The sequence below is a fragment of the Balaenoptera musculus genome, chromosome 3, assembly GCF_009873245.2.
Source record: "Balaenoptera musculus isolate JJ_BM4_2016_0621 chromosome 3, mBalMus1.pri.v3, whole genome shotgun sequence".
Classification (NCBI taxonomy): domain Eukaryota; kingdom Metazoa; phylum Chordata; class Mammalia; order Artiodactyla; family Balaenopteridae; genus Balaenoptera; species Balaenoptera musculus.
The window spans coordinates 145,180,980-145,196,285 of record NC_045787.1 but is presented as its reverse complement, the minus strand read 5'-3'; the positions used below and the strand labels follow the sequence as shown (position 1 = coordinate 145,196,285).

The 15,306-nt window shown below is 51.5% G+C and overlaps 1 protein-coding gene across 1 annotated transcript in view; it reads right to left on the bottom strand.

The window, feature by feature from the left end:
* Positions 1-8,257: 8,257 nt before the first annotated feature.
* The window catches only part of FGF18 (fibroblast growth factor 18), a 33,969-nt gene continuing 26,920 nt past the window's right edge, over positions 8,258-15,306 (bottom strand). The window contains exon 5 of the mRNA XM_036847790.1: positions 8,258-8,899. Coding sequence (XP_036703685.1) covers positions 8,633-8,899 — 267 coding nt within the window. The 3' untranslated portion in view covers positions 8,258-8,632. The remainder of the gene's footprint in view (positions 8,900-15,306) is intronic.

Genomic DNA, 15,306 nt, shown 5'->3' with positions numbered 1-15,306 from the left:
TCCACATCCCAGGCAATGCCTGCAGTGAGATGCAGGGAGGGCAAGAGGCATACCTCTCTACCGTAAAGTGGAGGAGGGACTTTGCGTAATGTGCGGCAGGAAGGGAGCCAGGGACCACAGGGAAGTTCTCTAGCAGATCAGTTTAGGAAAGAGCACTCAGGAAAGTTGAGGATCTGTCAATCGATTCCTGATTCCTGTAAGGTTATTGTACCCATGGGCCTCTTGGAAAGACCTCACATAGCACAAGGTGTATACATCCCCAGTCTGAAGGCCCTGGATGGGTACAGATGCCCTTACACGGTAGGATAAGATGAGGGAGAAGAGAATGAGGGTAAGAGAAAGGTACAGATCAGTGGTTCTCTAAGTGTGGCCCCCAGAGCAGCAGCAGTATCCACTGGAAACTTGCACATTCTTGGGCCCACCCCAGACCTATAGAAGCAGAACGTGTAGGGGTGAAACCTGGCAGTCTGTGTGTTAACAAGCCCTTCTGGAGATTCTGATGCACAACCAAGTGGAGAACACTGGAGCAGACTTTTATTGCTTTTGCCCCTTTATTCTGGTAATAACACTTCCATATTCCTTTGGGAAACCACCCCTGTGCCCCTTTCAGACCTTCCAGTTGGTGGAACTGGCCAATGGCCGCCCCCAACTCCAGCTCCAAGGACTTGCCCATGACCGAGGTCTTGTCACTGAAAGATTCTGTCTCCCTGATCACAGTGATTGGCTCAAGAATAGAGAGAACTGATCCAATCAGAATCAGCCCTGGGACTTTTACTGAAGTCTCTGAAAAAGGTATGTTCCATTTTCTCTGAAGTGATTAAGTCAGTAAGATGTAAGGAACTACAGGGAAAATCCTCCTGAGAATGAAGCCAACATAGCAGAAGCTGGGAGAGGAGACTGAGCACCTGGATCCAGCTTTGCCTGAAGGCAGTGCCTATGTACTTTTCTGTTATACAAGCCAATAAATTTCCTTATAAGCTTAAGTCAAATTTCATGTGTTTCTGTCCATTGTAGCCAAAGAACCCAGAAACAGAGAGAGAAGTGGAGATTTGGCAGGAGTAGAGAGGTAAGATTCTAAAACCCGATGGACCTAGTTTCAAATCCTGGCTTCACTGCTTAATAAATGAGTGATTTTGAGCATATCACTTTGCCTCTTGGATCCTCTGTCCTTGGATAGAACAGGTTAAGACCAACTCCCTGGGGGGCTGCTTTGTGGTAATAAGAGTCATGTGCAAGATTCCAGGAGTCTGATGGATGACTTTAACCAAGCCTTGACCTACTTGACCTTGACCTTTTCGGAGCCTCAGTTTCCTCGTTGGTAGGAAGCAGATAAAAATAACTATCTCAGAGGATTATGGTGAAACTTAAATAAGAGAATTGGATAAAATGCCCACACAGGGACTTCCCTGATGGTGCAGTGGTTAAGAATCCGCCTGCCAATGCAGTGAACATGGGTTCGAGTCCTGGTCCGGGAAGATCCCACATGCCACGGAGCAACGAAGCCCGTGCGCCACAACTACTGAGCCTGTGCTCTAGAGCCCGCGAGCCACAACTACTAAAGCCTGTACACCTAGCCCCTGTGCTCTGCAACAAGAGAAGCCACTGCAATGAGAAGCCCGCGCACCGCAAGGAAGAGTAGCCCCCGCTCACCGCAACTAGAGAAAGCCCGTGCACAGCAGCGAAGACCCAATGCAGCCAAAAATAAATAAATTAATTAATTTTTTTAAAAAAATGCCCACACAGAGCTGGTGCTCAGTAGGTGACAATTAGCCCTGCGTGGCTCAGGCAAATGAAATTTCAGTCTGACAGTCTTTTAAAATTAGTCAGCACCTCTGACCCACCCTAGGGGCCACAACAGGTCCTGCAGCTGCAGTGGTCAGTCTGGCAGACTGGAACATTCAAAGAGTTGCTCCTTCCACAAGTGGAGGAGCTGGGCAGAAATTCTAGCAAGTGCTAAATAGGTCCGTGAAGCTGCCCAAGGGACAGGAGGAATGCCTGGTCCATTAATGGCCTGCTCTGCAGGGGGCCACACACCGGGGCTTCCCGCCGCCTTCTCTCCTTGCCAGAGCTGGAAACCTCAGCCAGGGGGCCAGGCAGCTCCAGACAGGATAGCAAGGGTGAGCCTCGCCGCCATCTGGTCCCCAACTCCCCACCTGATGTTTGTAACAGACCCACTACCTAATTGCATGGCTGCGGGGGCAGCCTTCACATCTTTAGCACTTAATTCACTACTGTTTCTTTGGAAGCCCCAATCCTGGGGCTGTGGAGGGAGGCCTCTGCCCATTTATGAGGCTTTCAAGCCCTGAGCATCCCAGCCTAGCCTTGTCAGGCTCCAGCTGGGCAGGCAGCCAGGAGAGCATCTCATTCCCACACTCAGCCTGGGGCTTTACCCCCTGCCCCGCCCCTCAGCTTACCTGGTTGGTAGGAAAACCCCCAGACCCAGCCTCTCCTTGTTGTCATGTCCTCCCCACCCACCCAATAGGGACACTTTACTTCTCTTGCCCCAAATTTTGGTGCTTTATTCCCCTCTCCACCCCCAACAAAAGCAGGGATGAGGAGGTATGGTGGGGAAGTGGAAAGTAGAAACAGGGAAGCCTGGATTCAAATCTGGCTCTGTCACTTTCTATCATGAAACCCACAGCCAGTTGCATTCTTCTGTGGGTCTCAGTTTCCCTGTCTACAAAATGGGCCTTCTAACACCTATCTTGCGATGTCCTTGTGCCAATCAAATGTGATGATAGTAATAGCTACGGTACCAAGAGCTTACTCTGCACCAGGCACCATCCTGAACAAGGTGTGTGCACATCACTGTGATCATAAGGGTCGGTCTAGAATAGGTGCCTGATAGACGTCACTTCCCTCTCCTACCCCAGTGGTCAGGGGAGGGGTGGCCATAGCGGGAGGAGACTGAATCCAAACAATGCCCAAGGGTGGGGTGGCTAGGTAGAGAGCTCGCTCTCGTCCCCAAACCCACTTCTCTCCCTAGGTGGGGACAGATCCTATTCTTCTTGCTCACTGGCCCCTTGAAATGCTAGGCAAGGGTCCATCTTTATTCACTTCTGGCACAGAGCACCACCGTAGGGGTGAGGGGCAAGAGGGTGAGGGTCTGGGATCAAGAGACCTCAACCATCTCCTTCCGCCCTCTACTTCTTTGGGTCAGAGAAGCAAATTTTGGAAGGGTGCTAAGAGGGACCTGGCTGGCCACTGAAGGGGCCCTCTGACCCTTGACCTCCCTGGAAGAGCCCTGACTCACCTCCCTTTGCTATACCCTGCTGGTTTATTATCAGCATCATCTCTATTCATTGGTCATCTAATGGGCTCTGTCATTAACTTGCTGGGTGCCCTGGAGCGAGTCACTTCCCCTGTCTGAGTCGCGGTTCCTTCCTCTCTAAAGTGATGAGGTTGGGACTTCCCTGGTGGTCCAGTGGTTAAGACTCTGCGCTTCCACTGCAGGGGGCATGGGTTTGATCCCTGGTCAGGGAACTAAGGTCCCGCATGCTGCTGGGGGCAGGGCCAAAAAAAAAAAAAGTTGAAGGGAGGCAGAGAGAAAAGACTAAGGATAAAACATTTGCATGGGTGCCTCCCAGCTCTTATTAGGCAGGAATAATCCCCAATTATTCGCTCTCCTATATCTTTTAAACATTACATGTGCCCTGCAAGGTAAAAAAACAGTTGGATTAATGAAGGATATTGCCTCACAGAAAAGACATGATGTGCCCAGTGTCACACAGCTGGCCAAGTGGCCAAGAGGAAAACAAACTCAGGTACCTTAGGTCCCAGATATCTGTGACCTCTGGGACACTGATATCTTGGGGAGGATCCACAGGGTCAGGGATGGGCCAACATTAGGCACCTGGAAATGTGGTTTATATCTGCCTCCTTCCTCCGGGGGCGGTGGGAGATGATGGACATAGAAGCAGGATCAGGGGGCTGGGGGGAAAGACTGAAACTCTGGACAGAGGCTGAGTGCTCCAAGCATCCAGGCTGGCGTCAAGCCATAGCTCTAGGAACAGACGGACTTGGGTTCAAATCCCAGCTCCTCTACTGACTATCTATGTGACCTCAGGCAAGTGACTTCACCTCTCTGAGCCTGCTCTATAAAGTGAGGCTAAAAATGCCCACCCCAGGGAACTCCCTGGCTGTTCATTGGTTAGGACTCCGCAGTTTCATTGCCAAGGGCTGGGGTTCCATCCCTGGTTGGGGAACTAAGATCCCACATTCTGCAAGCCGCGCAGCATGGCAAAAATAAATAAACAATAATTTAAAAAAATTAAAATGCCCACCACAAAGGCTGGTTGGATGGATTCAATAAGATCATGCTTGGTACATAGTAGGTGCTACAAAAGCGGTGACTGTTATTACTGGGGTTCTACTCAGCTGGACTGTGGAAACACTCATTCAGTTCTCCCCTTAAGCAAGCATCCTAAGACATCATCCTTGGCTGAGAAATCTTCTTGCCAGTCCACTGCACTTATCATTAACATATTTCTCATAGCTCAGGAAATATCCAGAAAGCTCTGTCCACATCTTCCAAAGTCAGACCCCGAGAGGTGAAGTGACTTGCTCCAGGGCACGCAGCAAGTCTCTACATCAGGGGTTTCCAAACCCCAGGCCACGGACCAGTAGCGATCCATGGCGTGTTAGGAACTGGGCCACACAGCAGGAGGTGAGCGGCAGGCAAGCGAGCGAAGCTTCATCTGTATTTACAGCCGCTCCCTACTGCTCACACTACCGCCTGAGCTCTGCCTCCCGTCAGATCAGCAGCGGCATTAGATTCTCACAGGAGCACGAACCCTACTGTGAACTGCGCCTGCAAGGGATTTAGGTTTCGAGCTCCCTATGAGAATCTAATGCCTGATGATCTGAGGGGGAGCCGAGGCGGTGATGCAAGTGCTGGGGAGCGGCTGCAAATACACATGATCATTAGCAGAGAGGTTTGACTGCACAGAGACCATAATAAATCAATTGCTTGCAGACATATCAAAACCCTATCAGTGAGTGGCAAGTGACAATTAAGCTGCATCTTACGGAGTAGACTGGACGTAAGCAACACACTTTGGGTGTCACTGTCTCCCATCACCCCCAGATGGGCCCATCTAGTTGCAGGAAAACAAGCTCAGGGCTCCCACTGATCCTGCATTATGGTGAGCTGTATAATTATTTCAATATATATTACAATGTAATAATAATAGAAATAAAGTGCACAATAAATGTAATGCACTTGAATCATCCCCAAACCATACCCTCCCCCCACCACTGGTCCATGAAAACAATTGTCTTCCATGAAACCGGTCCCTAGTGCCAGAAAGGTTGGGGACCGCTGCTCTAGAGGGCCAAGGAGAGGAAATCACCACTGGCCCCATGGCCCCTGAGAGGGAGCAAAGGGAAGGAGTTGGGTGTGGGAGGTGCCAGCAGCCTGTGGGACGAGGATGGAGGCCTGAGGATGTGCTGGGGGGAAGAGTCAGGCATAGCCAGCAGCAGGAGGTAGGGCAGGGTCGTCATGGCCTCAGGCAGCCCCAGGCTGGAGTCTGCCCGCCCTTCTCCATGCAGTAGTCAGAGCAGTCCCTTTGTATGTAAGGCACGTCACATGTGGCTCCCCATCTCACTCCAAATAAAAAAGCTCAAGTCTGGCCCCCTCCAAAACTCAGCCTCCCTCGTCCATTCTACAATAGCCCCACCGGCCCCTCCTTACTCCGTTGACAGGACTCCAGGCCTTGGCACTCTCTCTTCCCTCTGCCTGGAATGCTCTTCCCCTCAGTGTTTGCATGGGTCCCCCCTCCAGAGGCCTTCCCTGACCATTCTATCTAAAATAGTAGCCCCATCACCTCTAACCCCTCACCCTATTTTCTTTTTCCTTATGATTTACCGCTACCTGACATATTTTATATTTATTTGGCTTACTGTATCTTCCCCAATGGAATGTAAGCTCCATGAGGGCAAGGGCTCTGCTCAGCTCATTGCGGTATATCCAGCATCTGGCACAGAGTAAACAATACATATTTATCAGGTGAATGAATGATTGGTTGATTGAATTCTGGTGCCACGATTTTCTGGCTTGGATTGCTTTGGGCAGATCATTTCACTTCTCTGAAACCTCCAATGCAAAAGATAGTACATATCCATCTCATAGGGTAATTGTTTCAATAAAATAATAGAGGATGAAAGGAACTGACACATAATAGGTGCCCAATAAATGACAACCATAATCACAATTATTATCACCAAGATCTCAAACTCAGTCACCTGCTCCCTGAGGTCTTGGGCATGTCAGTGATCTCTCTGAGCCCCAGTCTGTTCACCTGTCAAACTCTGTCCCACACAAGGGATGTTTGCTGGATGCCTGGGCGGTGGACATGAAGCACCTAGCAGGGGGTCTGACACCCAGTAAGCACTCACCAAGTGGCAGCTACTGCAGTCCTAGAGAGTCTAGGATTTGGATACCGGCCCCACCACTTTTTCCGTGACCGCAGGGAAGCAGCCAAACTTTTCCTCGTCTATAAGATGGGGATAATGATAGTACCTTCTTCGCAAGTTATCAGGAGGTCACAATGAGATTGTGCACCTGAAAGGGCTTCACAAAGTCCTCAGGAGATGTGATGTGACAGGCAGGAGAGTGAGCCACAGACACACAGGACGCAGGATGCGGCCCAGGGATAAAGAAAGACAGAACCAAGCATTGTGCTCGGCCTGAGCTCAGAGGCGGGTCATAGAGGGAGCTCGGAAGAAGCCAAGCTCCGTCCCTGTCCAGGAGCTCTCTGCAGAGAAGGTGCTACTGTCCCCCACGCCACCCCCCAGCCCTGCCCCTTCCTTCTCCGTAGGGCCTCACGGGGGACCTCTTCTGGCCATTCTTGGCAAGCGGCGTTTTCAAGGGAGGCAGGTGACAGCAGCAGGACACTTATAAGAGGCACCTTTGCCTCAGTCAACCTCAAGCCCAATCTGCTTTCCACCTCCACATCCTGGGGCAGGCCCTGGGAAAGAAGACGTAGGAGAAAAGGCCCCTGGAAGTTCACGATGCCAAACACACTCATGATCCAGCCCGTGAGAGTCTGAGGAGAGAAACACCAGGTCCCCTCCTGACCTGGGCCCTCTGACCCCCTCCACCACCAGAAGAAGGAGAGTGGGGACCACCACTGCCTTGTTCAGCCTGTGCCTGGCAAAACCCAGGTGCCGACTCCACAAATGACTCAATCAATAATCCCTAGACTGCAAATTCCATGAAGCATGATTTTTTTTTTTGTCTGTTTTGTTCTTTGATGAATTTTCAATACCTAAAAGAGTGCCTGGCATTTAGTAAGGGCTAAATAAATATATGTTGAATAAGTGATTCCAGTAATAAGTCAATGAATGAAGCAAAGAATCATTGCTATCAAGAGAATTACTATAAGTGAAGTCCCCTGCGGGCTGGGATTTTTTTGTCTTGTGTTCTTTGATAAAGCCCCAGGGCCTTGAAAGGCCTTGGAACATAGGAGGTGCAGAGTAAATGTATGTGAGAGCACGTGTATGTGAACATATGACTGAGTAAACCACTGAATCATGACTCACTAGAATTTAATCTTTCTGGAGGCAAGGGTTTCCATCTGCTTTGTTTAAGGCTGCATTCTCAGTGCCTACAACAGTGCCCATGTCGAATGAATGAATGAATGAATGAATGAATAAGCAAGGCCCCAGCTCTCAGCCCAATGACCTCAGACTGAGAAGAATGAAACACAAAGGGCACCTGAGCCCCGCCCCCGGCCACCACTCGCCTCATGGTTTTTTAAATAATTTGTCGATTGTTTTTAATTGTTGAGGCAGTAATACTTGGTTCATGAAACTGCAATATACAGAGAGGTGAAATAAATAGCTTATATATATATAATATATATAATATAGCTGGTTTTAAAATATTCCCTTATTCATTGGTGTACTAGGTCACGTGAGTCATGGAAGGTTGATAGCAGCATCCTCCAGAACTGTGAGTAATGCAGGGTCACCATGATTGGACGAGGCCGTCTGTCGTCGGAAGTCGAGGCGCCGAGAATTCCGAGGGGCACACCTTCCCTGCGCGGTGTCTCGGGGCAGCTTGCAGCAGACAATAAATAAATGACTGCAAACCAGAGAGCGATTTTTGTTGGAGTTTGGGGCAGGGACAGGGGATTGGGAAAGAGGGGGTGTATGTTGGGGGTGAGGGGATACTACTTTCTCTTTGTTTTTCTCTCTCTCTTTTTTGTTTTTTTTGCTTTTTTTTGTCTTTCTTTTGTCTTTCTTTTTTTTTTTTTTTTTTTTTTTTTTTTGCTTTCAGAACCTTTGGGAAAAAGGACTTTGGTTTCTCAGAGTGTCGTTTTCCTCATTCAAGTCCTCCTCTGGGGACAAGTTTAGAGTTGTCTGTTCCTAGAGAGACACAAGCACCTGTGTGTTGACAACAGTCCCTTGGTGTGAGTCTTTTGTCATAGGGAGTTTCAAGTCAACAATAAAATCCTTATCGCTCCCCTCCCCCAAGAATTTTGGTTCAGTTTTTTGTCTTCTTTTAAACACAATATACAAAAATAGAAATTCTTCCTTATTTTTCATGTAAAAATATTCCTCTGATTGCAGTTCTCTGTGAGTGTGAGTGTGGGCTGGGGAAGCCTGGCAGGGCCACAGCGGGGCCAGCCTAGCCGGGGTGTGTGGGGCGGATCCGCCGGGACCGCTTGGTCACTGTGGTGTACTTGAAGGGCTTCTGCAGCTCTGCCTGTCCCTTGGGGTAGCGCTTCATGAAGTGGACATCCTGCTGGTTCTCCCGGGTCTTGGGGCCTTTCCGTGGTCGCCCCTTCTTGGTGAAGCCCACGTACCAGCCAGAGTACTTGGCCGACATCAGGGCTGTGTAGTTGTTCTCCAGGACCTTCTCGATGAACACACACTCTTTGCTGGTGCCATCGGGCTGCAGGAAGAGAGAGAAGGAGGAGGTGAGAAGGGGGAGGACAGGCGCAAGGGACAGAGCTATGTAGAGAGGGCATGGGCAGGTGGTCAAGGCTTGGGGTAGCGGAGTAGAGAGGGCCTGACCCAAGCTTTGGCCTCAGCAATTTCACTCCCTGGATCTATGGAGTGGATTTGTCATACTAGCCCCTGCATCCTCCCCTACTCACCAATTAGGTAACATCCTCCCATTACCACTCAGGGATCCATCTCTTCCACTCTCCACCCTGTAACCAGGGGCTTCCACCTCAGCTCTACTAGAACAAGAGACCTAGACCTGACCAATCAAAACATTATTTCCCATGACTGGTGCAGAGCACAGCATGTGGCCTGAGCCATCCAATCAGCGTTCCCTGAGACTCTTGTGTACGTAATCCCCAAAATCACAAGCCGATTTACACTTGGGAACCATGTAATGCTGAAGCGAAGGCAGCCATTGTACCACCATGAGGGGAAATTCTGTTTGACGACAAAGCCAGCTTGGAGCAAGGAAAGCCAAGAGGAAGAGAATGACAGAAACCGATTCCTCCTCACATCTTTTAGCTTCTGGACCGAGCTGCATCTGAAACTCAAGTTACCTCACTGTTATGTGGGCCAATAATATCTCATGTCCTTTAAAACAGTTGAGACTGTGTCCTACCACATGCAACAGAAAGGAGTCCCAACTAACGTGCACTAAACCTGAGATGAAGCCAACTACTCAACTGCCAATCAACTCCACTGTTATATAGTTAAACATAAACTCCATTACATGTGGGATGTGGTACATCTTAATGTTTGGTGTGAAGACTGGTGGGAACCTCTAAAAATAAGAGTTTTGGCATGGCCAAACTCCAAAGCCTGTACCTCTGGTTCTGAGACTTCAGGGTCCCAGGTGAGCTCCCTGGGAGACTATGCTAGGCAAGGAGCGCTAGATTCAGAGTCAGAAGTTGAATCAACTCTAACACTTCCTTATGTGACCTCAGGCTAGTTAATTCCACTCTCTAAACTTTGGATTCCTCGCCCGGATCAAATAGGGAAAACGACTCCTGCGTCATAGAGATGTTACGAGGAATGACGCTTATAAACGAGGCTGGCACACAGTAGGAACTTGTTAAATTATTCCTGAAGAGCAGGTGGTTCGGACAGTCTGGCCTCCCTCCTTGGATCTGGACAAAGAGTGGTGCGAAGCAGGCTTTGAATCTCCTCCTTGAGAAAGTCGAATTGCTCTGTGTGGAAGAGTGGGAAACACACAAAGTTGGAAGGCCTGAATTAGCAGCACTCGAGTTTCCAGCTAACATCTCCAAATTTAGGCCGGGCCCACTCCTCGTTACAGACGGATGCCCAGCCAAGTTGGAAGCCCAGCGGTCTGGCTGTGCGTGGAGACTGAGGTGCGAGTTCCAGCCTTTTGTTTGAAGTGGAAAACGGGCCGGAGCTTCCAGGAACGTTCACCTTTGAGCAGAGGGCAAGCTTGGGCCCTGCAGACAAAATGCTGAACTTCGCAGAACGGGATAGGCAGGGTAAGAAAACATTCTCTGGAGGAGAGATCTTTTGAGGAGGCTGCAGAGTGGGCGGTGGTGGGGGGGCCTGGGAGACACACACAGGACCCAGAGGACATCAGGGGCTGGGTGAGGAGTGAGGGACTACTGTGAGGGAAGCTGGGCATATGTGCAAGGCTGATAGGAAGGAGTGGTCTCTGGGCTCTGGGTCCCCCATGAATAATTCTGGAAGCTGCCTATCCAACCTGAGTCCAGGTCCCTTGGCTGTTCGATGGAACGGTCGGAGCAAACTGAATAAAGGCTACACCATGGCTGTTTCCCTACCCTAGAGCATCTGCCTGGAAAACTGCTTTCAACCTTCAAGGCTCAGTTCAGTAACCACCTCCCCTGAGAAGCCTTCCCTGACTGCCATCTAGCTCCCTGGATATTTCCTCCTCTTCCTTCAAGACTCCATTTAAGCACCAGGCTTTACTGAACTCACATACTCCATCTTCTGAAACCCCTCAACACCCATTCCTTCTCCCGCCGCCCCCCAACAGAGCAATTCTGTATCTGCCTGCCTCTTCATCAGCCCAAGAGCTTCAGGAGGTCAGGACTGCTTCTCAGTTGCTCTCCTGGCTCGGCACAAATCTTAGCCCAAGACAGGGGTGCCCAGAGCATTTGTGGTTAAATGGATGAGAGTTCTGCTCAGATAGAAATGGTGGGGTTGACACATGAATGGGTTTTCCTCCAAAAGAAAATGGACTCTGCCTCCTGGATCCCTTACTAAGGTCCCAGAGACAGTCATGAGCTATGAGAGGCCCCTCCTCTGGAGGATGTGTTGAGAAGAGTGAACAGAGGGCTGGAGCTCCCCGCCTGCCAGCCTTGGGCTCCCTCCTCATCCATTCACTCAATCATTCAGAATTTATTGATTGCCAACTATAGGCCAGACATTTCCACATGCATTACCTCATTTAATCCTCTCAACTTGCAAAGGCAGACTCTACCTGGTAGAAGAAAACAGTTCAAAGAGGCAAAAATGGCTTTCCCAAGGTCACGGAGCTTGTTAAGTGGCAGAGCCAGGATTTGAACCTGTGTTTGCCACGTGTAGCTTCCTTCTCTGCTGTCTAGCGCCAGACAGGCCCATGAGGAGAAAGGGTGTGGAAGAGTGGGCACTGCCCATCAAAACACCTCCTCTCCCCCAGGCCCACAGAGCCACCGTGGGCATGAAGCAAGAACTCGGAGGTTCAAGGGCCAGCACACTGCCTGGCACACGTGCTCATCCACGTCTGGGTTGAGGATCTGGACTTCAGGCTGAGATTCCCGGCACTCCAGAGGTCAGGAGCCCCTTGGGAGGAGCCATGGGGCCTATGATGGTCACAAGTTCCCCACCATGAACTCAGACCCAGTGGATAAGAAGCTAACAGTAGGCTGTCCCGGGGCTTGACCCTCACCTCTGCTGACTACCTCTATAACCCTGCTTATGGCCCGCAGAGATTTAAAAAAACACATATGCATGGGCCTCACCCCTGAAAATGCTGACTCAATCAGTTCAGGCAAGGCAGATCATCAATATTTAGAGAGTAAGTGAATAGCCCATCCCGGAACCTTGGTGATTTAGTAGAATTTGATCATCTCTCCCCCTCTACCACCTCCAACCTCCTTCCTTCCAAACTGGAGTCCTATTCCTTCTATTTGACCTGAAGACTGAAACCTGATCACATCATTTGGCCCCTAGATCTAGTCTTCCATGAAACTAGAACTACCCCCTGGTTACATAGGCAAAAAAGTCCTTTTTTGCTTAAAGGCATTTTGAATTGGGTTTCAGTCACTTCCAACCAAAGCAGTCTTCACAAAGATACAGTGGTAGGCAGGGTACCCTCTGCCCTGAAAGGGTCTGGGGCCCTATGTTGCCCCAAAGAGGAAACACCAGTAATCACACAGGAGGGGGCAGTTGAGAAAAATCCATCTGGGCTGAATCTCCACAAATGGGGAAAAACTGCCTGGTACATAGTGTTTGACACTCAACAACTCTTTATGGAATGAAAGGAAGTGCTATCTCCTAGGTCAGGTGGACGTGGGGTCCAGAGAGGTGGCAAGGAGAAGCGGGGCTACTTCTCTCTCAGGGGCTCGGGAGAAGAGCTCTGGCATATGATGGGTACAATGCAGCAGAGGGAGTAGCACAGCCAAGGGTCTGGAACATTGGCAAAGGCTCTGCTGGGGGCTCAGCAGATGTGTCCAGCTGTGGCCAGAAATGTAGAAGATTGACACCCAGGGTCTAGACCATCCAAGGAAGCTATCCTGTTGAGCCAAAGGATCCAGAGCCTAAGCTGAGGTCAAGGATTCCCACAGATGAAGGACCTGGCTTCAAAGAGGAAGGTAACTCCTGTTCAACAAGTAAGTGCCTACTAAGTGCCAGCGTTATCTTCCCATTTTACAGGTGAGGACACTGAGGCTCAGTGAGGTCAGGGCACTTGGATTCCTGGGCCTCATGTGGCTAATTCTGGCTGTAGGTTAAGAATCAATCCTCAGAAAGCAAGCAGCCACATTTCTATTTCTTTGGTGCCCCTGCAGCCCTTTGGGCAGGTACAAGAAGCATGATGGATGGATCCACAATTGGATGCAGCGGGGGCTGCAGGCACGAAGACAGACAGTGACAACCCAGGTAAGCAGACCGGAGAGAGACGGCTGTGCGACGGGCTACGGGCTCCAGGGCGGGTGCGCTGACTGAGCAGTCAGTGAAGCCAGAGGCTACGGCAGGATGAGCCAGGACTCATCCAGGCGGATGGTCAAGGGAAGGGCAGTCCTGGCAGAGGGTACAGCATGCACAAAGCCTGAAGGCGCCATCAGGGAGTAGAGGCTGGCAGTGCCATGTGTCCGTGACACAAGGACCACGAGGGCAGGGAAGCTCTCCCCAAGGAGTGTAGCCTTTCTTGGGTAGATGGTGAGGACCCAGGGACTGGTTCTGAGCTGAGCTGGGGGCAGAGGGTGGGGAAGACCTGATCCCTTTTGCGCTTTAGAAAGCTGAGGGTGGGCACTGGGGAAAGGCCTGGAGGTGGAGCCTGAGGCCGCTGAGGAACGTTATTCCCGAGAAGGTATGAGGCCAGAACAGAGGCAGGAGTTACGGAAGGAACAGACACACCAGCTACCAAGAGTAATTCCAGGACCGGGGTCTGACTGGCTGGGGAGTCTGTGATGGAACAGCAACCCAAGGGCCTGGGGTTCCAGCTGCAGGAGCCAGAGAGAGTGAGGGGCGCTGGGCTAGGCAGAGGCCAACAGGGGGACCTGCCCAGGGCAAAGTCAGGACAGGGGGACTAGGGTGGGGTGGGTTGGTGGGGCGCCCTTGGAGCCTCCCAGGTCAGCCCAGAAGACCGGAAACAGATGATGGGGGGAGCTGCAGCAAGCGGGGCGGAGCGAGGGGAGGGGAGGGGAGGGGAGTGGAGGGGAGGGGCGGGGGCGGGCGGGGGCGAGCCTCCCTGGGCTACGCGAAGCCTCGCCGCCAGCTGAACCATCCCCAATATTAATGACGGGAGAGAGGGCGAGGGGGCAGGAAATCGGAGCCGGCTCCTGTGGAAGCGGTGACTCAGCGGCCAGCCGGCGGGCGGGCGGAGGGCGGCCGGCGGCGGGGAGCGGCCCGAAGGGACGGGGCTGTTCTTTTGACCCCAAGACGGCCCTCCTGGGGTCAAGATGCCGGGAACCGCGTAGACGGGGAGGGAGGGGCGCGCAGGCACTGGGCACGGCGGGCTGCAGCGCGGCCCCTCCTTTAAACAGAAAAAAAAAGGTGGGGGGGGGGGAGAAAGCCGAGCCCACAATTGCAAGCAGGTTGGGCCTGGGAGGCGGCCCAGGCGGGCAGGAGAACAAAGCGCCTGACGCGGTGCTTGCCGCGCCGCCACAGGAAACGCACGGCCAGGCCAGGGCACCCGGCGCCCGGCCTGCCCGCCGCCCCTGCCCCGGACCCCCTCGCTGGCTGGCCGGCCGGCCTCGGGACGCGGAAAGTGAATCACTAATTAAAACCACTCCTTGGCATCCCGGGGCCGCGCTACACGGATTACTATTATTTTGCTCTTTGAGAAGCTCCAGTCGGTGTGGGCAGTGCAGCTGGATTCCTTTGCCTTCCAAACCGGGCTTTGAAGCCCGCCTACCTCTAGCGTGGGACCTGGGACAAGTGCCCGGATGTGGCCAAGCCTCAGCTTTCTCATCTGTGAAATGGGGATGGTGGCAGTACCAAACTCTTGGGATTATTTTGGAGCATTTTTGCTCAGTGCACAGCAGAAAGCAGGTGCTCAATTAACAGAGGCTGTTGGTACCTTTGTTATTAACAAATAATAAGCAACAATACCCTGGCTCTGTCCAGCCAGGTAACAGGTCCCTGGCCTGTTACCTTCTCTACAGGCACTTGGGAATGGGGGAGGGGAGACAGATAAGAATTGGGGGATTCAGGAAGTCAAAACCATGGCTTAAACAGGAGTTGAGGTCATGCTTCCTTCCCCCCAACAAGGTGTAAAAAATGCAAATCATCACCCAAGGTCTTGCCGCCAAGTCGAAGAAGCCATCCTCCTTGGAATCTGGGTCTGCCCTCCACCCCCCACTCCACCTGTTCAGCAGAAGCCACCACCCCCCTCCATTATACAAGGTGGATAGGGGATGAGTCGGGTCCCTGCAGAGAGAAGGGAACACGGAGCATGCCACTATAGAGCTACCACCAGTAATGCTTTCCACTGGAACATCCAAAGGAAGCAAGTGTATGAACTTCACAAACAGACACTAGGAAAAAGGGGGGCAGCATCAGTGTGGGCTCAGAACCCCTGGCATGTGGGTCCACACCCCACCCCTGCCCTAATTTGTTACATGCAGCTCTCTTGCCTATTCCAAAGTAATAAAATCTTCCTGAAATGCTAGAATCATGAGGCCCAGA